The sequence below is a fragment of the Hordeum vulgare genome, chromosome 4H (genome assembly GCF_904849725.1).
Source record: "Hordeum vulgare subsp. vulgare chromosome 4H, MorexV3_pseudomolecules_assembly, whole genome shotgun sequence".
Classification (NCBI taxonomy): domain Eukaryota; kingdom Viridiplantae; phylum Streptophyta; class Magnoliopsida; order Poales; family Poaceae; genus Hordeum; species Hordeum vulgare.
The window spans coordinates 590,840,975-590,867,926 of NC_058521.1; the positions used below are offsets into that span (position 1 = coordinate 590,840,975).

Sequence of the window (26,952 nt, forward strand, 5' to 3'; positions counted from 1 at the left end):
CTTCTTTTGTCGTTTGTTTTCGTCTGTAGCCGGACCCTGCTCTTACTCTTGATGTTTATGTAATGTACTGATGTGACTCTGATGTAGCTTGTGGCGAGTGTAAGCCAATTCTATATATATATATATCTCATCTTTTCAGTACATGTACTTGTAACGATATCCATTCTTGCGACATGACGGATACGCTTCTATCCCTGACGAGGCCTTCGTGCCAAATTGAGGATAGGGTCGCATCTTGGGCGTGACAAGTTGGTATCAGAGCAGTACCGACCTAGGAGCCCCCTTGATTGACCGAACATGGCCGAGTCGAGTCTAGTGAAGAAAAACTGCTTTGAGTCTAGTTATATATCGGAGAGTAGGATTCTTTTTTCTCCTCTTCTATGCTCTGGTGAGGAATCTTGACGTAATAATTTAATTCTACTCCTCTTCTCACTCAAAAAAATTTAGGATCACGCGGATATTTTTTAGATCTATATGATGCCGATGTGACGGAGTTCTGTCTTGGTGCCTCCTATCTGCTTTAAGTCTCAGGGGAGTTGAGCTCCAGGGGATTCTTGAGCACATCGTTATCATTCAGATTTCTTAGTATCTCAAAACGAAGGATGTTCGTAATTGCTTCAATACTGGTAGTGGCCAGATAACCCCGATGTCCCCAGTACTGGTGCAGATTGTTCGGGAGTACTGCCATACTTTGTATCATTGTGATCACGAGGGTCTGTATTAGATGAAGGTCCGAGATTCTGGTTGTGTGTTGACGGATGTGATACAGCTGACGGGTTAGTATAGGAGTTGTGTGATATTACTCCTTGTATCCGTGTACCAGATTGCATGACCAGATATTTCGGGAATTCATAGGTGGGAATTCAAGTAGTTACTTATAGGACATTCTTCCAACAAATACATGATGTTAGGTTGGGGTTCGACATCTAGTGGATTCGTTTGTTCACGGTCGACTTATAGCGGTACACGTTGTGTCTTAAAGAGTCCTTGTAGCTTGCTACGACTCGGGGACGCTTCGTATGTCGGGTGCACTGCCTTGCACTTGATGGCTACTGTAAGGATCGAGCCCGTGTGATCCTGTCCACGAAAATATCGGACGAAATCTTTCTCATGAGTATGTTCTGGCTAATTGCAAGTCGCACCCTTTGTTTTGTTGGAATATGGTAATTCAAGTTGCTTCTATGTCAAGTGGTGATTTCAGATCTTTTCTAAGCAGTGTTCTCATATTCATATGAGAGTGCTAATCCTTTGGCTTAGTCAATTGTCTTATCAATTCTTGTCAACCGGAGTCATCGTATCAATTCTTTTCAACCCGTGTGTCTCTCTTCAAGTAATTCAGTCCTCTCCAATATTTGCAGATCATTCTCTCATTTTATTCCGGAGTTCATCTCATCTGTCCCAAGTTGTGTTTGTTTTCCCCGCCCTCCCACCCTTTTTCTTCGGTGATTCAATTTTTCATCCAAGAGTTTCTTTTCATTGTGCTTCCGCTGTCTGTTCTTTTCTCTTTTACCCGGTGATTCATTGTGAATGTTCTCAGGAGTTCTAGTTCATCATTCCTTCAACCTGGCTATCTTTTTCCGGTGAATTTAATTTAGTTGTGTGTGCTCATCATATCCTTTTCATCCTTGTTAATTCTTTCCTATGTTGGGGAATTCCTGCCAGCCTATGTTGTTATCATTTCTCTCTATTCTATCCGGAGCATTGAAGATATCTCGGAAGTTTCGTGTTTTCAATTCTTTTAATTATTTCGAGGTTCTCAACCTCATCTAGTTCTCTTCATACCGGTGCAATATCTCTCTTCTAAGAAATCTTTTCTAACGGTGGTTTCTTTGAGTGGGCCCATATCCCACAGGTTTTCCGAGGATCTTTCCTGGCTCTTTTAATCTTTTCCCAAAGATCTCTAATTATTTCAACTATGACGTAAGTATGAATTTCATCAGTCATATTCATTCTTCAAGATCGCTTCAAATTTATTTTCGTCTTTGGCTCACCTTTCATTCTTCGTTATTCCAGAGTGTCTCAGTTTTTCGTGATGGTGCTTTTGCTATGTTTTCAGCTTGGAAGACCGAAGGGGTGTTTCTCTCGAATCTTGGTCCATTCTATTGTAGATTTATCATTTCAGCTTGGTGTCGTTATCTTATTTGTTCCAATCATGAGTAATCCCTTTCGTGCTATCCGGTGCTTCTGTGAGTTGTTCTTATTTCTCGTTCCTCCGAAGGCATCATTTGAGAAGATTCTTCGTTCTCAGCTTTCAGCTTTCATCCTCAATTCTTCTCAATTGTTGTCTCTTCGTTCGTCTCTCGTTTATCCGGTGCCTTGTTCAAAATTCTTCTCTCAGGTGGCTCATGATCTCTTCATTCTCATGTATCTCCATTATTTCGTGGTGTTCCCATTCAGTTATGAATTCTTACCGGTGCTTCCTTCAATTATGCTTCAAGTGGTGCTTATTGAAAGTGCGTTATATCGACTAGAGGGGGGGTGAATAGGAGATTTTTAGAATTTCATCGCTGAGGAAATTCCTTTTGAGGAAATTCCTCACTGATGACTAACTTACAGCGGAAACGGTTACGGATCAGACGTGCAGACTTTCACAATAGCAGTATTACAGAGTGAAGAATGTGAAAACAGATAGCACAGTAAGCAGGCACGCAGAATACAGATGATAATTAACTCAAGTGAAGAATTTGGGGTTGAGGAAATTCAGAGAAAGTCTTCAGCAAATTCTTCAAACAGTCACAGTGAAAGTCATCAACACATAATACAGAGAAAGTAAAGAGTTGAGGAATTAGAACCCGATTCTTGGTGAAGACTGTTGTTGATGACCCAGTTCCAACTGCTGTGATAGTTGTACATCTGGTTTGGAGCGGCTTGGTATTGAAACCAAAGGACACCCAGTCCCGGGACACACAGTCCCTACCGTATTCTCCTTGAGCTAAGGACACACAGTCCTCGCCCAACACTCGTGGTAAGTCTTCAGGGCAGACTTCCAAACCCTCACAAACTCGGTCACCCGGCAATCCACAATTGACTGCTGGATTGCTCTAGACCATGACGCCTAACCGTCTGGAGGATGCACAGTCCTCAAAGGTAAAAGGCTTCAGTCCCACACAGGAACAACTTCTTCAGTGATGCTCAATCACTAGGTTTGGTTTGTGGTTTCGGTGGGTGGTGTATTTCCTCACTGATGATTTACTCTCGAAAGCTCTGAGGAATTTGGGTTGCTCTTATGACAAGTGTCAGTTTCTAACGGAGCAGCCAACCAGCTAGTGGTTGTGGGGGGCGGCTATTTATAGCCTGGGAGCATCCCGACATGATTTGACATTAATGCCCTTAAATAATATGACCGTTGGAGTGGATAAGATCAGTGACTTGGCGTGGCTTATCGAAACGGTCGGGACCCTTAAATGTGAGAGTCCTCATGTCACTCATATTCCTCACTTGAGGCTTTTGGTAGGATTTTGCTTGGGTTGAGCATCATGAGGAAATCCATTCCATAGTGTTACTTTGACCCCCTTTAACAGTACGGTGTTCCTATTCATCAAATGCGAAGAAAGTAAAGCAGAAAACGTAAATCTTCATGCTTCAATTTCTTCAGAACGATTTTCTTCAGGAACCATCTATCTTCTCAATATCAATATCTTCATGAGGAATATCAATTTCATCGCAAATTCTTCGCGATTCATTTCTTCAGCTTCAGACCAATTTCTTCAACTGAAGACATATATTTTTAGGGGTCGATATTCTTCAAATATCTCAAACTCCTCAATGACTTATAGATCGTGTATACACTTATAAACACATTAGATACTTAACATATAAGTCTTCAAACCACCAAAATCACTAAGGGGCACTAGATGCACTTACAATCTCCCCCTTTTTGGTGGTTGATGACAATTAGGTTAAGTCTTCAACAGGGATCAAAAATATGAAGTGTAAATACTCATTTGAGGAATTTGAAAACAAGATTCACAGAGACTCCCCCTGAAGATGTGCATACCTTGAGGATTTTGCTTTTATAGCATATGCACATTGATGATTTATATCATGGAGATCTCCCCCTGAATCTTGTAAATCATGCATACATATAACATATCATATGAAGAAAATGAGGATGCATGATGGCAAATGGTATCTGACGAATTCCAGCATGCGTGCATTAAAACTTGAGGAATAAGCATGCGAAGAAAAACGTTCAAAAAGCGTCAGAGTACCATCGGGCTTAAGTTACAACTCATTACATAAAAACTTCAGAAGAGCCAAGAGTTTGTAACTTAAATATAGTTCATAAGCCCCAAAAATAACTCCAGTTTGAAGACTAACTCTCAAGTTTCTCCCCCTTTGTCATCAAGTGACAAAAAGGGACAAACTGAGGACTAACGCCCGTGAAGACTTCATTTCTTTGCGGTTGATGAAGATCTGTGGCGCTTCTTGGGTGTAGTCTTCTTTCTTGGGCCTGTTGCGGTGTCAAGTTGTTCCTCATCCGATTCGGCGGTGCGGAAGGACGAGAAGGAGTTGTCTTCAAGATCTGGCACTGGAATGGGCCTAAACTTCTTCTTGGGAGGCCACGACCAGTCAAAGTCCTGCTCAAAGTTTAATTCTTCAAGCTCAGTCTGGGTCTTCAGATGTGCAAGGGTAGCCCAGGTGTGATCAAAAACCTCATGCAGATAGTGATGATTAAGCTTCACACTGTTCTGTGTCTCAGTGAGAGTTTTCACAATGGCACCAAACTGGCGTTTGACCCATTTGTGGTTGTGATCGACCTTCTAATGAAGAATGAGAAGAAGCTCTCTGGTGTTTAGCACGCGAGGAGGAACTGGGCTTGGTGGTCGAGTCTCAGTATCGTCCCATGAGGAATATGCATCTGGCTCTTTAAATTGACCATCAAGGGGCCTGCTGCCTTCATCAATCACAGACTTTCCTTTTCCCTCAATGGGCTCGAAAGTCTTCTTGTTGACCCGGATAGGAGGCATATAACCAACATGGTTCTGGAAATCTGCGTGAAAGTTGATGCCTGTCCTTGTCCTGAGGAATCTCATGATCCATGGTGCATAAATTTTGTGATCATATGGGCACATTGCATTGTCAGCCAAAGTCCTCAAGAAGAAATCATGGATATTCATGGGGATACCGTGAATGATGTTGAAGAGGATATTCTTCATGAGGCCGACGACATCTTCGTCATCATCATGGCCTTTGATTGGCGCTAGCACACTGCAGAGAATGCGGTAGACAGACCGGGGTGTGTACTTGAGCTCATGGACGACGAATGTGGTTCTTGAGGGTTTTCCTGCAGCCAAAGGCTTCATGAGGACTTCCATCATTCCATTTGGCAGCTCACGCTCACCATAAAGCTTCACTGCCCCTTCTGAAGGAATTGGTACGGGCAGTTCTCTGAGGAGTTCAGACGCTGGAGCCTTGTAGTGAGTATTTTGGGTCATCCAGTCGAACACGCAAGTGTTGATGTCATCAGCATTGCCCGAGATGTGTAGAGTTGAATAGAACTAAAGAATTAGCTCACTATTCCAATCTGATATGTCTGAGCACATAGGGAGCAAACCTGCATCATGTAGTACACTGAGGACTGGTTCCATGCAGGGAATTTCTTCAAGTTCATCATGAGGAATGTGCCTGTGCTGGAATATCTTGTTGCATCCACAGAGCACAGAAGCATAATAGTTCATCTGAGTCCTTGTCCAAAACTTCAGATGCCTCATTTTAGGGCTTGTCATAGGGATTTTCTCCGATAAAATACATGCGTTCCTTAAAGAAATTTTCTTTCTGAAACTTTGGCCGCTTCGAGAATGGCAGGCGCTGAACTGGATTGAGATTGTGCTGAGGAATGGGAGGGGAAACAACCATGGCAGTCTCTGGGTTGAGCACAATGAATTCATTGTCAGGGGCGGGAACATTTTCTTTAGCAGTTTCCTCAGGATGAGGAATTTCATCAGCTGGTATTTCTTGCTCTGGCTGAGCTTCAGGCTGAGGAATTTCTTCTTCCTCCTCAGCTTGAGGAGTTGGATCAACCTGTTCAATGGGAGTAGCCTGCTCAGACTGGGCATTTTCTTCAGCTTGGTTTTCATCAACTGACTTTGTGGCAGATGCAGATTCATCAGCTGCTGCAGCTGAAGCTTGAGTAGACTCTTTCTGAGGAATATGAGGTTGAGAACTGTCATCAATCTGTATTTCCTCATCAGTATGCTCCTCAGAGGCAGCATCCTTCATTTCCTCATCTGCCCTTGTAGTGTGGTCACCAATGACGACCATTTCATATGAAGGTGCAACATTAAGAGGCACCGGGTCCAGAGGGGCAGATTCTTCAGTTTCCTTGAGGCGTTTTGCCTCAATCTTTTCTTCTGCTGAGGAAGCTTTTCTCTTCTTCGCTTCCTTCTCAGCAGCTCTTGTCTTTTTCGCGTCTGATGCAGACGGGATTAACTTCTTCACCTTTGAAGTTTTTGGTGAAGGTGTTTTCTCAACAGATTCTTCAGCTGGCAGTGAGGAACCAGCTGGAACAGAGTCATCAGCCTGCTTTGGTGAAGCAGCTGGATCAGTAGCAGTTTCATCAGGGTTTGCAGTTTCATCAGGAGCGGTCTCAGTGATGATTTCTTCAATGGCCGGCTCATCAGCACGGCGCTCTTGGTGTTGTTCTTCAGCTTGAGGAATTTCCTCCTCATCAGGAGATGCATCTTCTGGCTGTTCAACCAGGGGCTGAGGAGTTGGTGCTGGTTGTGGGTGACGTTTGTTGTAGTCATCAACAGCACTGATGGCTAGCTTGATGAAATTGCGTTTGATGCTTGTGCGGTCTGACAATTTCTCACACTTCTCAGTCAAGACTTGCAGCTCTGCCTGGGTGGACACCAATGCTTCAGGCGTCAGCTTGAGAACATTTTGCCTGAGGAATTTCTCCTTTCTGGCCTTTGCAATCTTTGCGTGCTTGGCCTTCTGTTCCTTCCACTTGGCTTCGTTTATGAAGGTAGCCACCATGTGGCTGACACCAGGAGGAAGTTTCAAATCATGAATGGGTGTGTTTGGGTCTTCATACCACACATTGATGAAGTCGAGGAGGACCTTGGGGTCCATCGCCAGAGGAATAACACTGCCTGATGCTTGTGCTACCCTTTCTTGCTTGTTCCTGATGATGGCTTCCAGAGTTTCATCATCATATTCATCACTTCTCTCTGATGCAGACGGGACTGTGATGATTTTGCTGGGGCTGGGCAGAGGTGCAGGTTCAGTAGTTGTCAAAGTCTTCAAAAGGGGTGTTAAAAACTTTGTCTCCGAGCTAATTGCAGCTGGGAGTGAGGAGCTAGAGCTGGCAGTCGTAGTCCTCACGACTTTCTTCTGTACTGGCTTTGGAGGTGGAGCTGAGGACTTTGGTGTAGATGAGATTGGTGCTGAGAGTTTTGGCGCTGATGGTTTTGGTGTTGACGGTTTTGGAACCGAGGGTTTTGGAGCTGAGGGTTTGGTGACAGAAGTCTGTGCAAACTTCTCTTGGGGCTTTGAAGCTTTTGGCTTTGTTGGCACAGACTTTGGTTGAGGAATCTCGGAGCCTGAGGTTTCTGCTGCTGAGGAATGAGTAGCACTAGAGGCAGTAGCTGAGGATTCATGAAATTTCTTCACTGATGTTTCTGCTTGCTTCTTGAGCTTGGCCAGATGCCTTTCTTTTTCATCTGGGTAGTCATCGAGCTACTTGATGATCCTCAAGTGGGGCCCTTCTGCCACGAGGCTTCAAAGCGAATTTCTTCGCATATTTTGGAGTCACAAACCTGTACTCCTTCCACTCCTTTGCCCATCTGCGTTCAATTTTCTGCAGCCTAATCTTTCTTTTAGGCATAGTCTCAGGTTCATCATCAGGCGTGCAATAGTCCAGGTATATGTCATCAGGAATATCAACAGCTGTGTTCTGCTCCAGTTTCTTTCCTCCCTTCTGTTTCCTTTCTTCCTCGATTTTCTTCAGACGAGGAATTTTCTGAGGATTTTGAACTCTTGAGGATTCTGATGAGCCTTGAAGAGTTTCTTCCAGAAACGCTGCAAATGAGTTAATGTGATGAGAACCGAGAGATTCATCAGCTGACATGTGTGTACCTGTGAACAGAGTATAGTTGCGAGGAATTTGGAGAGGTCATATGCGTTCTCAGATGTGAAGAAAATGAAAAAGTTTGACAGTTTGAGGAATATAACCAGTGGTTGAGGAATTTGCTTAAGCATTCTGTTCTTGGGTTCCAGAGTTGTACAGATCCGAAAATTCGCACAATTGAGGAATCTCGTGAAAATCTTAGATGCTTAGCTAGTTCATCAATGATTGTGGTGATGGATAGTGTTTGAGGAATCATGTGCGCATCGTATCTTGAGGAAAAACAGATTTCACATGGGAGAGGTAAAATTTCAGATCTAATCTGTTGTAAAAAAGGGATATATTTACCCTGGAAGGTGCGAACGAAGAACACAAAAAGGTGGCGTTGGAGAGGCTCTTCGGTCAAGTGTCCAATGCACCCTAACTTGGCAGCAGAGGACGTCTACGGCGGCGGTGGACGTAGATGTTCCGACTCCGGCGTGATTCTGGCGGCGAGAAGGTTGAGGCAGTGAAGCTCTTCCTTGCCGGCGACAAGACTACCAGCGGTGGCGCTAGGGTTCGGTGTGCTGTGGCAGGAGAGCGATGAGGCGAAGAAGATGATACCGAGGGGGATAAGGACATATTTATAGCCCGAAAGTTACTGATTGGCGCGAAAATTTCGGACCGAATAGCCCTTGCCTCTACGTCTCCGCTGGACACGTGTAGCTCCCGTACGATGCGGTGAAGATAGTGGAGATCGTGGTTATCCGATCGTGGAAAGTGGGGGTTCAGTTACTGTTCCTTTTAAAGAAAACCAATTTTTGAAGATTTGAGGATTTTCGTTACAAAATCATCAGCTGACAAGGATGCAGTGAGGATTTTGAACAAAATTTCAAGTAGAACGCATATGAAGAATTGAATAGACTGGGTAAGTATAGCATAGAGGGAAAGTAGGGTCCGATCACATTCACTTAGCAGAAACATCAATCTTGAAGAATTAGCAATAAGTGAATGCTGTTGAGGACTAGAAATCACAGTCTACCTAGGCAAATGAAAGTCATCAAGTATTTTTGAAGATTTTGTAAGACCATCACAATGAAGAACAGTTGTTTTGAAGAAAAATGCATTGTGAGGAATTTGATCATTTGAAGAAAATCAACTTGAGGAATTTCACATTGGGCGGTGGCGTTGCCCACCATATAAGAATGTTGATTACAGACGCCGCGTACAATTGTCGTAGGGCCCTGAGAATCAATTTCTTCGTTAATTTCTTCACATTCAGAGTGACTTTCTTCATCGGTTGAAGAAAATCGTTTCATCATGTGTTGCACATCTAAGTCATCAACTTTGCATAAGTGTTAGGATGTGTGCATGTTTTTACAAAACATTTGAAGACTCTAAGATATTTAACTCACACCGCAACTTGCAAAACCTTTTCTCATCCAAGGGCTTAGTGAAGATATCAGCCAGTTGATCATCAGTCTTCACATGGTCGATGAGGATATTGCCCTTGAGGACATGGTCCCGAAGAAAATGATGACGAATCTGGATGTGCTTGGTCTTCGAGTGCTGTACTGGGTTATAGGCAATCTTGATAGCACTCTCATTGTCACAGTAGAGAGGCACATTCTTCATGTTGATGCCGTAGTCCTTAAGGGTTTGCTTCATCCATAGTAATTGAGCACAGCAAGAACCAGCAGCAATGTACTCAGCTTCGGCAGTGGAGAGTGATACGCAGTTCTGCTTCTTTGAGGACCAGCAAACCAGTGATCTTCCGAGGAAATGGCATGTGCCAGAAGTTGACTTGCGATCCACATGGTCACCAGCATAGTCTGAATCAGAATACCCTACCAGATGAAGATTGGAGCCCTTGGGATACCATAATCCTAGTGTTGGTGTGTGAGCTAGGTATCGAAGAATATGTTTCACAGCCTTATGGTGTGATTCCTTCGGTTTTGCTTGAAAACGTGCACACATGCAAACACTAAGCATTATGTCTGGCCTAGATGCACATAGATACAATAAAGAGCCAATCATAGAACGGTATACCTGCTGATCGAAATCTTTACCATTTTCATCAGTGCCGAGGTGACCATTGGTAGGCATTGGAGTCTTGGCACCTTTGCATTCATGCATGTCGAATTTTCTCAGAACATCCTTGAGGTATTTCTCCTGTGATATGAAGAATCCATTGCTTTGTTGACGAATTTGAAGACCTAAGAAGAATTTCAGCTCCCCCATCATAGACATCTGATATTCTTCACTCATCATATAGGCAAATTCATCACTGTATCTTTTGTCAGTACAGCCAAATATGATATCATCAACATATATTTGACATACAAACAGCTCATTATCATAAGATTTTGTGAAAAGAGTTGGATCGAGTGAACCAGGTTTGAAGCCTTTCTTCATGAGGAATTCCTTCAATGTATCATACCATGCCCGAGGGGCTTGCTTGAGGCCATACAGAGCCTTTTTGAGTCTGAAGACTTTGTCTGGATTCTTTGGATCCTCAAAGCCTGGGGGCTGAGCAACATATACTTCTTCCTCAAGCTTACCATTGAGGAATGCACTTTTCACATCCATTTGATATAAGATGATGTTATGATGATTAGCGTAAGCAAGTAGAATTCGAATAGCTTCAAGTCTAGCAACCGGTGCAAAAATTTCATCGAAATCTATTCCTTCAACCTGGGTGTAGCCTTGGGCTACAAGTCGTGCCTTGTTCCTCACCACTTAACCGTCCTCATCTTGCTTGTTTCGGAAAATCCACTTGGTGCCGATGATGTTATGCTTGCGAGGATCTGGTCGCTTGACGAGCTCCCATACGTCATTCGGCTTGAATTGAAGAAGTTCGTCTTGCATGGCTTGGATCCACTCCGGTTCCAGAAAAGCCTCAGCTACTTTTGAGGGTTCTGTGATGGATACAAAAGAAAAATGCCCACAAAAGTTAACTAAGTGTGAAGCTTTTGAGCGAGTGAGAGGACCTGGCGCGTTGATGTCGTTGAGGATTTTGTCAAGTTCTACTTCATTTGCAATCATCGGATGAGCTGGTTGAGGATTTTGTCTGGGCTGAGGAAGTGGTGTTGTTGCAATTTCCTCAGGAGCATCTTCTTGACTTCCATCAGCGATGGGGATTGTTTCTTCACCAATTTCCTCAGTGGGGACAATGTCTTCAGAAGGCTTAAGCTTTATTGCTTCCTCAGGAGACAGCTTATCTGGATCAGAAGGCAATTGCTCTCTTTGCGAGCCATTAGTTTCATCGAACCGCACATCTACAGTCTCAACAACTTTGTTGTGATAGTTGTTGAAGACTCTGTAGGTGTGCGAGTCCTTTCCATAATCGAGCATAAAACCTTCATGTGCCTTAGGTGCAAATTTTGAGCTATGATGAGGATCTCTAATCCAGCATTTTGCACCGAAGACTTTGAAATAACTTACATTGGGTTTCTTGTCAGTGAGGAGTTCATATGAGGTTTTCTTGAGGAATTTGTGAAGATATACCCTGTTGATGATATGGCATGCAGTATTGATTGCTTCAGGCCAGAAGCGACGAGGAGTCTGATATTCTTCAAGCATAGTTCTTGCCATCTCAACCAGAGTCGTGTTCTTTCTTTCGACGACACCATTCTGCTGAGGAGTATAAGGAGCAGACAATTCGTGAGTAATACCAAGTTCATCAAGATAATCATCAAGACCAGTGTTTTTGAACTCGGTTCCATTATCACTCCTAATATGTTTGATCTTGATGCCGAAGTTCGTCGAGGCCCTTGAAGAAAATCGTTTGAAGATTTCCTGCACTTCAGTTTTATACACTATGATATGCACCCAAGTGTATCTGGAATAATCATCAACTATGACAAAGCCATATAGAGATGCTGCATTGGTTAGTGTTGCATAGTGAGTAGGTCCAAATAAATCCATATGAAGCAATTCAAATGGACGTGTAGTGGTCATGATGGTTTTGGAGGGATGCTTGGATCTGGTCATTTTCCCAGATTCACAAGCACCACAGAGATGATCTTTGAGGAATTTGACTGATTCTATGCCAATAACATGCTTCTTCTTTGCAAGTGTGTGCAAATTCCTCATGCCTGCATGACCTAGTCTTCGGTGCCACAGCCATCCTTCTGAGGTTTCTGCTAGTAAGCAAGTGGCTGGTTGAGGACCTATAGAGAAGTCAACAATGTACAAATCCCCTCTTCTTACACCTTCGAAGACTTTGGATCTGTCAGATTCCATGATGACTACACATCTATATCTACCAAAGATAACAATCATATCAAGATCACAAAGCATCGAGACTGACATGAGGTTAAAACCAAGGGATTCAACAAGCATCACTTTGTCCATATGCCTATCCTTGGAGATAGCTACTTTGCCAAGTCCCAATACCTTGCTTTTACCTTTATCAGCATATGTGATTTGCTTCAGAGGTGATGGAGTTAGTGGCATATTCATCAGTAGGCTTTTATCACCAGTCATGTGATGTGTGCAGCCACTATCGAGAACCCACTCAGTATTTTTGGGTTTGTCATCCTGCAGATGAATTAGTACAGCTTACCATCTCATAAGCTTCAGATTTGAAGAATATGATACTAATTTCATCAGTTCAGTGATTTCATCATAACAGAGATGTAAGGACGTGTGAAATATTTCTATTTCATCAATCATTAGCTTGCGTCCTATCAAGCATCTCCTCAGGTCTCCAGCAAATTCTTCAGATGATGATTTTCATCTGGAGACCTGACCTGCAGAAGTGATTAGTTTGATTTCTTCACCACCCACATCTGAAAGGGTGGCAAAGCGTTCATCATCCTGCGAGCACCATATGAGAAAGGTGGCATTGAAGCTAATGCACTTCTCTTAACAGTAGGGGGTTAAAGTACTCATATGAGTATGCAGAGAACTGGTTTGAGGATTTATGAATATAACGATTTGAGGAGTAGCGCTCGTAATCATATTCCTTGTAGTTTCCCTGCATGTTAGACGCATAAGCACGGGTACGAGCATAGTTTTGATCAGTTGAGGATTTTGATCCTCTTGAAGACTTTGGTCCTCCTGAGGAATTTGATCTGGGGTTCAGATTCTTCAGAGGTGATGTCATGAGGACATTCACTTGAATATTTTCAAGACAGCTTTTGGGAACCCAGATTTTCCTCAGAGGAGGGCCATTCCTGCAGTTAGTTCCAACATATCGAGCAAATACTTCACCAGATTGATTTTTGAACAGTTTATAGTTGGAAACAAATGACTCATCCGAGGAATAGGATAATTCACATGAGAAGCCAGTTAGATTAGATGGATCAAAAGGAGGCCCAGTAGCAGCAACCCATGTGGTTTTGGGATACTGCTCAGGTTTCCAATAAGATCCATCAGCATCCAATTTCCTCTCAAAGGCAATTCCTTCTTTCCTCGGATTCCTGTTCAAGATCTGCTTTTTGAGCACATCACAAAGGATTTGATGTCCTTTGAGGCTTTTGTACAAGCCTGTCACGTACAATTCCTTCAGCCCTGCATTTTCATCAGTGACATTTGTGTTTTCCTCAAGTGAGGAAATAGACACAACAGGTGCAGTTGAAGAATTTGTAGCAGTGGTAGCATTTGAAGATTCTGGTGAAGAATTAGCAGTTTCACGATCAATGCATTTAAGACATGGAGGAATAAATTCAACTTGACTAGCGCTGATCTGTTGAGCTAGTAATGAATCATTTTCCATACGAAGATCATCATAAGACATCCTCAGCTTCTCAAGATCAAGCTTCCTTTGAAGAAATTCGTAGGAAAGCTGCTCATAATCAGTGAGGAGTGTATCATGACGATCCTGAAGAATATCAAATCTAGACTGAAGATTTTTCATGTCAAGATTTTTCATGTCATCAGCGAGGATTTGATTAAGATTCATTTCATCATTCAACAGATCATCACTTTTGTCTAGCAGTTTTTGAAGCTTTTCCAGAGCAGTTTGTTGTTTAGTGGCAATGATGGCAAGTTTACTGTAACTGGGTTTTTGTAATCATCATGTTCACAGTCACTTGAATAAGAGGAGGAGGCATTATGTGATACCTTTGAACCTTTTGCCATGAAGCAATAGGTTGGAGCGAAGTCATCAGCATAGTCATCAGTATGGATGGTGCACTCATTTTCTTCAAGTTTGAAGATTGACTTGCTGACGAAATTGGTTGCTAGTGCAAGACTAGCCTGTCCGGATTCTGAATCTTCTCCAGAGCCTTCTTCATCATCACATTCTTCTGATTCTGCCTCGGAATCCATTTCCTTGCCAATAAGTGCCCGAGCCTTTCTGAAGCTAGTCTTCTTGTGTGAGGAGTACTTTGAAGATGAGGATTTTGAAGATTTCTTCTTCTTCTTTGAGTCATCAGAACTGTCATCCTTGTATTTCTTCTTCTTTGATTCCTTTCCCCAGTGAGGACAATCAGCAATGTAATGACCTGATTTCTTGCACTTGTGACAGGTCCGTTTCTTGTAGTCCTCAGATGCAGATTCTGATTTCCTCATGTCTCTTCTTGATGATTTACCGAACTGGCCTCGTCGTGTAGATCTCTGGAATTTCCTCACAAGCATTGCAAGTCCTGACCAAATTCTTCAGGGTCACAACTGATGTCATCTGTGTCTTCTTCTTCAGATGAGGAAATTGCTCTTGCCTTCAGTGCACGTGGTCTGGAATAGCTATGTCCATATAGATCTCTCTTTTCTTCTAGCTGGAATTCATGAGTATTTAGCCTTTCGAGGATATCAGCAGGATCTAGCATCTTGTAGTCTGGTCTTTCTTGAATCATCAAAACTAAAGTGTCAAATGAAGAATCCAAAGATCTCAGCAGTTTCTTCACAACTTCGTGATCAGTGATGTCTCGAGCTCCCAGTGCTTGCAGTTCATTTGATATGTCAGTGAGGCGATCAAAGGTGTCTTGGCAGCTTTCATTGTCATGTCTCTTGAAGCGATTGAAGAGATTGCGAAGAATATCAACACGAGAGTCACGTTGGGTTGATACTCCTTCATTTACCTTGCACAGTCTTTCCCAGATCAGTGTTGCAGAGCCTAAGGCACTTACTCTTCCAAACTAGGCAGGGCTCAGATGACCACAGATGATGTTCTTCGCTTGAGAATCGAGTTGCTTGAATTTCTTCACATCAGCTGCAGTGACACTAGCAGAAATGATGGGAACACCATTTTCCACAATATACCAGAGATCATTGTCTATAGCTTGTAGATGCATTTGCATTTTGTTCTTCCAGAAGGAAAAGTTCTTTCCCTCGTAGGTAGGACATGCTGCAGTCACCTTAAACATGCCTGCAGTCGACATAACTAAAACTCCAGGTGGTTAAACCAAAATCACACAGAACAAGGGAGTACCTTGCTCTGATACCAATTGAAAGTGCGTTATATCGACTAGAGGGGGGTGAATAGGAGATTTTTAGAATTTCATCGCTGAGGAAATTCCTTTTGAGGAAATTCCTCACTGATGACTAACTTACAGCGGAAACGGTTACGGATCAGACGTGCAGACTTTCACAATAGCAGTATTACAGAGTGAAGAATGTGAAAACAGATAGCACAGTAAGCAGGCATGCAGAATACAGATGATAATTAACTCAAGTGAAGAATTTGGGGTTGAGGAAATTCAGAGAAAGTCTTCAGCAAATTCTTCAAACAGTCACAGTGAAAGTCATCAACACATAATACAGAGAAAGTAAAGAGTTGAGGAATTAGAACCCGATTCTTGGTGAAGACTGTTGTTGATGACCCAGTTCCAACTGCTGTGACAGTTGTACATCTGGTTTGGAGCGGCTTGGTATTGAAACCAAAGGACACCCAGTCCCGGGACACACAGTCCCTACCGTATTCTCCTTGAGCTAAGGACACACAGTCCTCGCCCAACACTCGTGGTAAGTCTTCAGGGCAGACTTCCAAACCCTCACAAACTCGGTCACCCGGCAATCCACAATTGACTGCTGGATTGCTCTAGACCATGACGCCTAACCGTCTGGAGGATGCACAGTCCTCAAAGGTAAAAGGCTTCAGTCCCACACAGGAACAACTTCTTCAGTGATGCTCAATCACTAGGTTTGGTTTGTGGTTTCGGTGGGTGGTGTATTTCCTCACTGATGATTTACTCTCAAAAGCTCTGAGGAATTTGGGTTGCTCTTATGACAAGTGTCAGTTTCTAACGGAGCAGCCAACCAGCTAGTGGTTGTGGGGGGCGGTTATTTATAGCCTGGGAGCATCCCGACATGACTTGACATTAATGCCCTTAAATAATATGACCGTTGGAGTGGATAAGATCAGTGACTTGGCGTGGCTTATCGAAACGGTCGGGACCCTCAAATGTGAGAGTCCTCATGTCACTCATATTCCTCACTTGAGGCTTTTGGTAGGATTTTGCTTGGGTTGAGCATCATGAGGAAATCCATTCCATAGTGTTACTTTGACCCCCTTTAACAGTACGGTGTTCCTATTCATCAAATGCGAAGAAAGTAAAGCAGAAAACGTAAATCTTCATGCTTCAATTTCTTCAGAACGATTTTCTTCAGGAACCACCGATCTTCTCAATATCAATATCTTCATGAGGAATATCAATTTCATCGCAAATTCTTCGCGATTCATTTCTTCAGCTTCAGACCAATTTCTTCAACTGAAGACATATATTTTTAGGGGTCGATATTCTTCAAATATCTCAAACTCCTCAATGACTTATAGATCTTGTATACACTTATAAACACATTAGACACTTAACATATAAGTCTTCAAACCACCAAAATCACTAAGGGGCACTAGATGCACTTACACTTATCTCTCTGCCTCTTCGAGATTCATTTCTAGTAGAATAAGTGCTACGCTAAATCCGCTGCTTGCCATCAATTAAACTTGATGAAGGATTAGCATAACATAATTCTTATTCTTGTTTTATCAAGTTATCTGAATTCTTCTTCCGGAGTGGCTCTTGGTTTCAATTCTTTTCCCGTGTGCTTATCTTTCTTTTCCGGAGTTCCAAGTTTTATCAAGTATCTCTTTGTGAGGCTTCATCTAAATCTTGACAAGTTCAAGTATCTCTTTGTAACGATATCCATTTTTGCGACATGACGAGATGCGCTTCTATCCCTGACGAGGCCTTCGTGCCAAATTGAGGATAGGGTCACATCTTGGGCGTGACATCTGGACCCAACAGATCACACAAACAATTTTTTGATAATATGTGCCACATTGCGTTTGGTACCACACACCAGGGTCAGGGTTCTTGGCGTCTGGTCCAGGACCAAACGTCAGGGTCCCTGGCATCTCGCCCTTTACCACGTCAGCGAGTCACCATGTCAGCCGGTCGTGTAGGTCCATACCAGACGTCAGGGACCTTGACATCATCCGTGCAAACCAGACATCAGGGATGTTCGCGTCATCAAAAGAGGTCAGATTCGAATTTGTTTTATGTGAGGTCGATTTCAGAATTTGTTAGCACAAAAAGTCAAAACAAAAAAATTTGTCCTGGTACGATGGACAAAAAGAACATTCGGCCAAAACCAATGGCGATGATGAGAAACAACAATGGCTTTGTCAGCATCATCATCAGAGAGAGGGGGGGGGGGAGTTGTTAAATTGTGATCCAAATTCTACCGTATTGGACTAGACGTAGTACAAACGGTGTGGGCCTTTGCGTTGGTAACGACGCGTACGAGTACAACTCGTTTACTTGTCCTCCAAGGACTCTCATGTATTGCCCCTCATATATACTCCATGTAGTCGCACCTAAAGACAGCATGTCGTCTCGTGCTTGTAATACTCCTCCTCATAGTGATTGCGTCTTCGTGCGTCCGTGGTTTTCTCCCGCAAGGGTTTCCACGTAAAAATCCGTGTCTCTCGTGTCTCGTTGATCTCGTTTTATCTAACAAGTGGTATACAGAGCTGAGGTTCTACACATACGGGATTTGAGACGAGAGCTAGGGTTGTCCGCGTCGCCGCCGCGTCGGGCGATCCGCTGATCCGAGCCGAGTTCGACGCGACCATCCGAAACCACATCGAGAAGCCGAGTTTAGCAGGGATTCAATCGCTGCTAGGCCGCCCTACAAATTGCCGCTCTGTCATTTTGGCCGAAGTCGTGCGCTGTTCCGCCGAGTACCGAGGCCGCTGCTGTTACCCAGCGCCGTTGTTCCGCTGTTTTCTATGCTATTGATCGCAGCAGTCCTGAGAAACACCGGCCGTAGCCGCCGCTGTTTTCGCTGCAAAATAGATTGATCAGCCACACTTCGTCCAAGTGAAGACAGGAGTAACCGAGTACTAGTACTCTCTCTCTCATGTTCAAGCAGTTAATCTCACGTGAAGGACCAGTACTAGTTCAGATTTGTTTTTCCTCTCAAATTGCTACATCCACTGACGGATACTATCAGGTGCTATTTATCCTATTCCGTTTGATTCGTAAATTAATTCTGTCAAGAATTTTTCTACCGGCTTATACTACTTTGTGTACACAGATTTATCTACTCATGGCATCCATGAAGTATGATCTTCCGTTGCTGGACTGTGACACAAGGTTTACCCTATGGCAAGTCAAGATGCGGGCGTTGTTGGCGCAAGCCGACTATGATGATGCACTGGATAGTTTTGGGAAGAATAGAATTGAGGATTGGACTACTGAGGAGAAAAGAAGGGATCGTAAGGCTTTGTCACAAATTCAACTCCATTTGCATAATAATATTTTGCAGGAAGTTTTGAGCGAGAAAACTGCCGCCGCTCTATGGTTAAAGGTGGAAGGGATTTGCATGACAAAAGATCTCACCAGCAAAAGTAAGAACGGCCAGAGGGGCCGGTCGCAATCCAGAGACAAGAAGCAGTCTTGCAGATATTGCAAGAGAGACGGACATGACATCTCAGAATGTTTTAAGTTGCAGAATAAGGAAAAGAGGAATGGTACGTATAAACCGAAAGGTAACAATCAAGGTGAAAGTTCTGCTAATATTGCTCGTGATGATAGTTTCGATGATGCTCTTGTTGTTATTGCTGGATGTGCTGAGACCAATGATGAGTGGGTACTTGACACTGCGTGTACTTTTCATATGTGCCCGCATAGAGATTGGTTTACTACTTTTGATTCTACTACTGCCGCTGGTTCCGTTTTGGGTTTTGATAATTTACCATGCAAGATTGAAGGCATAGGTTCCATTCGAACCAAGATGTTTGATGGCACAATCAGAACTTTGACAAATGTTCGTATATTCCGAAGATGAAGAGAAATCTTATCTCTGTGAGTGCCCTTGATGCAAAGGGGTACAAGTATTCAGGTGGAGATAGCGTTTTGAAGGTCACCAAAGGTTCTCTCATTGTGATGAAAGGTGACTTAAGTTCGACCAATGGTCTTTATTACCTTCGAGGTTCTACCTTTTCAGGTAACACTACTCCAGTTATTTCAAAGAATTCTGGTTGTGATGCTTCTAACCTTTGGCATATGCGTCTTGGACATATGAGTGAACTTGGTTTGGCAGAGTTAAATAAGAGAGGTCTTCTTAAAGGATACCAAACTGGTAAATTGAAATTTTGTGAGCATTGTATCTTCGGCAAGCACAAGAGGGTGAAGTTCAACACTTCGACTCATACAACTGAAGGTATTCTTGATTATGTGCATTTTGATTTATGGGTACCATCTCGCAAAAGGTCATTAGGTGGTGCTCGTTACATGTTGACTATTATTGATGATTATTCGAGAAAGGTTTTGCCTTATTTCTTGAAGCATAAATGGCAAGCTTTCTCAGCTTTTAAGGAGTGGAAGATTATGATTGAGAGACAAACTGAAAAAAAGGTAAAAATACTTCGCACTGATAATGGTATGGAATTCTGTTCTAAGCAATTTGGAAATTATTGCAAGTCTGAAGGCATTGTCAGACACCACACCGTTCCTTATACTCCTCAACAAAACGGTGTTGATGAGCAGATGAACAGGACCATTATTTTCAGAGCCCGTTGCATGTTGTCCAATGCAGGTTTGCATATGTGTTTTTGGGCTGAGGCCGCTTCCACTGCTTGTTATCTCATCAACCGTTCACCATCTATTCCTCTTAATAAGAAAACTCCAATTGAGGTATGGTCTGGTTCACCTGCTGATTATTCACAGTTGAGAGTTTTTGGTTGCACTGCTTATGCTCATGTTTATAATGGGAAGTTGAAGCCTAGGGCTGTTAAGTGCATCTTTCTTGGTTACAAATCTGGTGTTAAAGGTTTTAAATTGTGGAATCCTGAAACACAAAAGATTGTTATTAGCAGGAACGTTATCTTTAATGAATCTGCTATGTTACATGATGTTGCATCTACTAATGTTCCAATTGAGAGTGAACAGCAGTCTACTGTTCAGCAGCCTACTGTTCAGGTGGAGCATGTTATTGATTCAGGTGATACTTCTGATAAGGAAAATGTTGAAGCACATGATGAACCCGTCTTTGATGATGAACATGTCACTCCAAATCAGCCTATTGTTCCACCCAGTTGGAATCTCGCACGTGACAGAGTTAGGCGGGGTATTAATGCACCTGAGAGGTTAATTGAGGAGTGCAATATTGTTTCTTTTGCTTTATCTGTTGCAGAAGAAACTGAAGGTAATGCTGAGCCTTCTTCATATTCCGAGGCTATTATTCCGGTGATAGTAATAAGTGGATGACTGCTATGCATGATGAGATGGAATCACTTGAAAAGAATGGCACTTGGGATTTGATAAGATTACCTAGAGAGAAGAAACCTATTCGTTGCAAGTGGGTTTTCAAAATAAAGGAAGGTGTTTCTCTCAATGATGAGACAAGATATAAAGCAAGGTTAGTTGCTAAAGGTTATAGCCAAATTCCAGGTATTGACTATAACGAAGTCTTTTCTCCTGTTGTGAAGCATAGCTCTATTCGCACTTTACTTAGTATTGTTGCCATGAATGATTTTGAGCTTGAACAATTGGATGTTAAAACTGCATTCTTACATGGAGAATTAGAAGAGGATATTTATATGGAACAACCTGAAGGTTTTGTTATTCCTGGAAAAGAAAAGCTTGTCTGTAAGTTAAAGAAATCTCTTTATGGATTGAAGCAATCCCCTCGACAGTGGTACAAGAGATTTGACACATTTATGCTCTCTCAAGGTTTCAATCGGTCTAATTATGATAGTTGTGTTTATTTGAAAACTGTCAATGATTCAGCTATTTATTTGCTCCTTTATGTTGATGATATGTTAATTGCTGCAAAGAGCATGTCAGAGATTGATGAACTAAAGAAGTGATTGAGTAATGAATTTGAGATGAAGGATTTGGGTGCAGCAAAGAAAATACTTGGCATGGAAATATCCAGAGATAGACCGTCTGGAAAATTATATCTCAGTCAGAAGGGATATATTGATAAAGTTCTTCGTCGTTTTAATATGCATAATGCCAAGCCAGTAAGTACTCCGTTAGCTGCACACTTCAAAGTATCATTAGCCTTATGTCCCGAGTCAGATGCAGATATTGAGTACATGTCTAGAGTTCCCTATTCGAGTGCAGTTGGTTCACTTATGTATGCCATGGTTTGTTCTCGTCCGGATTTATCTTACGCACTGAGTGTTGTTAGTAGATACATGGTTAATCCTGGAAAAGAGCATTGGAATGCAGTTCAATGGATTTTCAGATACCTGCGAGGTACTTCTAATGCTTATTTACAGTTTGGGAAAACTGGAGATGGACTTGTTGGTTTTGTTGATTCTGATTTTGCTGGTGATTTGGATAAGAGAAGATCGCTCACAGGTTATGTTTTCACCATTGGTGGTTGTGGTGTGAGTTGGAGAGCAACTTTGCAGTCTATTGTGGCTTGTTCCACTACTGATGCCGAGTATATGGCTATTTCTGAGGCATGCAAAGAAGCTATCTGGTTGAGAGGTTTGTACACTGAGCTTTGTGGAGATTCATCTTGCCCTACCATATTTTCTGAAAGTCAAAGTGCTATGTATCTTACAAAGAATCCAATGTATCACCAGAGAACAAAACACATTGATGTCAGATTTCACTATGTTCGAGATGTTGTTGCTAAAGGTGATTTGAAGGTATGCAAGATAAGTACTCATGATAATCCAGCTGATATGATGACAAAGCCAGTTCCTATCAATAATTTGAAGGTATGCTCAGGCTTAGTTGGTATTTCTCACTAGTTCTATGGACTTTGACGCACAAGGTGTTTAAGCTGATTTGGATGGAGTTATTCACTTTTCTTCGACCACTGGAGGGAATTTGGCTCAAGGTGGAGATTGTTAAATTGTGATCCAAATTCTACCGTATTGGACTAGACGTAGTACAAACGGTGTGGGCCTTTGCGTTGGTAACGACGCGTACGAGTACAACTCGTTTACTTGTCCTCCAAGGACTCTCATGTATTGCCCCTCATATATACTCCATGCAGTCGCATCTAAAGACGGCATGTCGTCTCGTGCTTGTAATACTCCTCCTCATAGTGATTGCGTCTTCGTGCGTCTGTGGTTTTCTCCTGCAAAGGTTTTCACGTAAAAATCCATGTCTCTCGTGTCTCGTTGATCTCGTTTTATCTAACAGGGGGGAGTGAAAGAGACTGTGCATGGTGCAAATGGCATCATGTGACCCTTAGGTGCAGCCAGCAGCAAGCTAAAACAAAGCATCAGTGCTCATCTTCCAGTGTCAGGAATCATCAGGATCAAGTACACTGTACTAGATCAGTAGTAGAGGGCACAAAAACAAATCAACACTTGCATTTAAGCTAGTGGGTCACCATTAAGATCATTAAGACTGATATGAGTGTCAGCTACGGTTAAGGCAAGGCATGTTAGTCAGAGGTCAGAATGGCACCACAGCAGCAGCCCACACTTGTGCGGTTCTTCAACAAGTATATCAAGAGTCATAGAACGATGCTCGCATATATAATACAATCAAGAGCAAAAAGAAGGGGGGGGGGGGTTATATATCATAAGTATGAGATCCAATCAGGGGCCAAAAAATAATGGAATGACGACATGGTTGGTTAATGGTACCGTACGTACATATCTAGCAAGCCGCCCGCGATCCATCTGCACAAACGCAGATCATGTCCCGGCTGGGCATCGTCGTTGTTGCGCCCTTGCCATCATCACCTGTACCGTTGGTTCTCGCGCTTGCTCAGGCTCCCGTCCTCAATCGCGCTGGGTCTGTCCGTCGCCGCATCCCTTCGGGGCTTCCTGTCCTGCACATTTCCATTCATCGCCGTTGACAATGTGAGTAACTGAATGTTCAGCAAATGAAAGATCAGCAAGGTTGCCGAGTTAGTAGGAAGGAACATACGTCGCGGGGGTTTAGGTCCTCCATCTCCAGCATGTGGATCACATGCCCCATTTTAGGCCGCTTATGGCCATCGGGGTCGACGCAGCGAAGGGCGACTAGAAGTGCCCGCTTCAGCGCTTTCGGGGAAGGCCTCTCAGGGATCTTGGGGTCGACCACTTCCTCTGCTTTCCTCTCGGACACCATGTTCTTCAGCCATTCGATCAAGTTCACCTGCAAAATACAAGAATTTAGCTTCATCCTCCACAGTCCTGAAAAGAAACTAGTAGTATTAAAAATGGTTAAAATGCTAACCTCTCCAGCTGACCTAGTATAATCTACAGGAGATCTACCGGTTATAATCTCCATTAAAAGAACGCCAAAGCTATATACATCGCTCCTCTCAGTTAACATTCCGGTGCTGGCGTATTCAGGCGCCACATAGCTGCAACATAAAACAAAAGCTTCAGTCATGACAATGGTACAAACAACCTTTGCTGCATCCTGAGCACTAAAACAAGAGTATCGGCACTAACCCGAAAGTTCCCATAACACGGGTAGTAACATAGCTTTCCTCCGAGCACAGTAGTTTTGCAAGCCCAAAATCCGACACTTTAGCGTTAAACTGCTTGTCGATGAGAATATTGCTGGATTTGACGTCACGGTGGACAACCTTCGGCTCCAGCCCTTCGTGAAGATAGGCCAGCCTGTGCAAGAAAAATCGGGTGTCAGGAGAGGTGAGGAACTTCCCTATCACATCCAGCTTTCAAGAGTGCTGTTGAGGTTGTTTAAGCAGAAACCACTGGCAATATTACTTCCAGGCAAAGAATATAACAGCTAGAGTGCTTGCTAGTGCACATGATGCTGCAGTTCAGGCTTTGACTGCTAAACAGAATCTCAATGTTCTATTCTATAAACATACGCAAGCTGAAATATCATTAACAAATACTGGTACTACATTAGAGTGCTAGAGGGAGAACCTCAAACAATCTCAAACCGGGCGCTCTGTTTAAAATAAAGCTGGCAGCAGGAAAGCAAAGGGAAGGAGGCATGCAAAGATAAGCACATGCCATGTCTGAGAAACGAAACACCTTTTTTGTCCTATTTATATGGTTATCTTATGAAACCTCGAATTATTATCAAAAGCTGATTAAAGTGATGATCCATGATGTACAAAATGAAAGCCCTGCAAATTTTACATATCTTCGAAAAATAGGCTACAATCAGTTGTCTCTTTCTCTAACCTCTTAAAAAGGAATATGTGCATGTCAAGAAATAAGTAGGTCCTAACAACTTCTGAGTTAAGCATCTGAATTCCTTGGACAGCGAATCACACCAACTCGGCTCCATCATCCTAACCAAGACGCATGTCCCGTAACAGAACAGGCCTAAACATGCCAGCTAGAACCTGTGACTTCCAAGAACCAAAATGCTCATGGCCTACACTGGGATTTATTTGCCCAGTCACAGCCTAGTCACACACAGTATACAGATTGTGCTGAACTACATAATGGGGAAGATTATAGTCCAAGAAACAGCACTAGGCAAACCACTCAGTAGGGTGAAATGACAGTGAAGAAGCATTATTACCCTTTAGCGGTTCCGATAATTACGTTCATCCTCATATCCCAGGTCAGTGGGCTCTCCTCCCCAATCTCTCCATGAAGCCACTGGTCGAGATTGCCGTTGTCGACATACTCGTAGACAAGCATCCTGTCCAAATCCAACCACATTAGAAGAGAAATTCGGAATCTGATCAGAAATTGAGGAAGAGATTGCAACGCAGTGTAGTATACCTGTAGGCACCCTCTACGCAGTAGCCAAGCAGCCTGACGAGGTTCTTGTGCCGGACACGGCCGATCGTTTCGACCTCCACCTTGAACTCCTTCTCGGCCTGGCCCCTGGCGGAAAAGCAGGGAGGGAGAAATGAATATTTTTTATCAGAGACATGGATATCAGAGCATGGGGTGAGAAATGGAACAGCGAATCCAGTTCTAGAAATGTGTGCAGTATTTAAAATGGGTCACGGGGGCCGAGGAGACTCGAATGCAGATGGGCGCACAGAAAGAGAGTGAATGATGGCAGTGCTTTGAAAATTTTATTGAGCCCCACAATCGAACAGTTCATCGGCAAACCACAACAATTTCGTGAAAAAGGATGGGTATTTTTTCAGTGTGGGTGGCTATCCATCCATCAAACTCGCACAATATTACTACTCCTTTACCATGATTTTGCTCCAGTTTGATTTGTAAGATATTTCTAGGAGTGTTTGTTTGCAATATCAAAATCATGGCAAAGGAATTTTTTTTTCAGTATTTGATTGCAAGATATTTTGTTCCCAAATCAAAAACTCAGTTCGATGGATTTGTTTTCATTAACGTACCAAAAAAAAAAACAGAAATTCGAGCCTCGCTCGCGCACTCGAGCATCAAGAGGTATGAGATTTCTGTTGAATTCAAATCGAACAGCTCAAAGGAGAAAAAAGAGGCAGAAACTTTCGAGATGCGAGGTCACAAGATTACCTATTATTGAGCAGATTCTTGACGGCAATGATGGTGGAATCTTGCAGCGTGCCTCTGTAAACAATCCCGTAGCCCCCCTCGCCGATCACATTCTCCTCGGCGAGCCCGTCGGTGGCCTCCTCGAGCTCCCGGAGCGTGAACCAGTGGCCCCACCCGAGGTGCGACACCTCCGGCCCGGCCGCGCCGCTGCCGGCGCTCCTCGGCGTGGCCAGGTCCCGCTCGCTCCCGCCGCTCGTGGTGGCCGACAGGCCGCTGGCCGCCGTGGAGCGCTTGGATCCCGCGGGCATCGCCGGCAGCTGCGCCCTCTGCTGCTGCAGCGTCTGCGCTGGCGGCGGCGCCGGCGCCGCCTTGGCCATCTGCACCGCGGCGGGCTGCGGCAGCGGGGTCGGCGCCGGCTGCTGCTGCTGCCGGCGCACGATCTCCTGGATGTCCTTGGCCGGCGTGGGCGCGTGCTGGTGCTGCTGCTTGAGGGGCTTGGCGTCGGCGGGGTGGTAGAGGCTCGCCACGTCGCGGCGGCGGCGGCGGCGCGAGAGGCAGAGGAAGAGCAGCAGCAGCACGAACACGATGGCGGCACCGACGGCGATGCCCATGAGCACCCAGAGGCGGAGGCCGAAGACGGGCGTGCGCTGCGACAGCCACGTGTTGAGGTACCCCGCGCTCCACGGCGACGGCGGCGACGCCGCCGCCGCCTGCTGCTGCTGGTGCCGCGACACGTGCGGCGGCGCCTCCCACTGCTGCTGCAGCAGCCTCCTCCTCCCCGCTGCCGCCGCCATCGCCACGGCTCTAGCTGACGACGATGGGACAGAGTCGCTTGGGAGGTTGGGATTCTGCTCCGGCCGCTTGTTACATGCGCGTGCGACTCGACGGGAGATTGGTTTGGATGGGAGGAGGCGGAGGCAGGGGAGCGTCCAGCGTGGGTACGCTCTGCCGTGTGGGGTTAGCATTTTGTAGAGGCGCAGGGTTCTGCCGTTACTTGTCAGCCTGTAGCCGTCGCTCCGTGACACGTGGGCCCGGTCGCCTGCGGACCCACCGGCACTGAGGTCACTGTGTCGCCGTGGTGGGGCCAGAGGAAATGCCGGATATGGTTTCGGGATCGGTCTTTAAATCGGTC

The 26,952-nt window shown here is 44.0% G+C and overlaps 1 protein-coding gene across 1 annotated transcript; it reads right to left on the reverse strand.

The window, feature by feature from the left end:
* Positions 1-22,872: 22,872 nt before the first annotated feature.
* LOC123449825 (probable serine/threonine-protein kinase At1g01540) lies at positions 22,873-26,751 on the reverse strand. Its single transcript, XM_045127165.1, has 7 exons — positions 25,842-26,751; positions 25,116-25,220; positions 24,910-25,032; positions 23,856-24,026; positions 23,635-23,764; positions 23,344-23,553; positions 22,873-23,245 (listed from the first exon to the last, which is right to left on the reverse strand). Exons 1-7 carry the CDS (start codon positions 26,612-26,614, stop codon positions 23,153-23,155), a joined length of 1,605 nt encoding a protein of 534 aa, XP_044983100.1. The 5' UTR covers positions 26,615-26,751; the 3' UTR covers positions 22,873-23,152.
* Positions 26,752-26,952: the final 201 nt, after the last annotated feature.

What these genes read in the sequence shown, in the direction of transcription:
- LOC123449825 (XM_045127165.1), bottom strand. Translation starts at nt 26,614, where the DNA reads ATGGCGGCGGCAGCGGGGAGGAGGAGGCTGCTGCAGCAGCAGTGGGAG. An exon ending in TGCGTAGAGGGTGCCTACAG is followed by an intron (nt 25,033 to 25,115) that starts GTATACTACACT and finishes GGATTTGGACAG; the next exon opens with GATGCTTGTCTACGAGTATG. An exon ending in CGTGTTATGGGAACTTTCGG is followed by an intron (nt 23,765 to 23,855) that starts GTTAGTGCCGAT and finishes TTTATGTTGCAG; the next exon opens with CTATGTGGCGCCTGAATACG.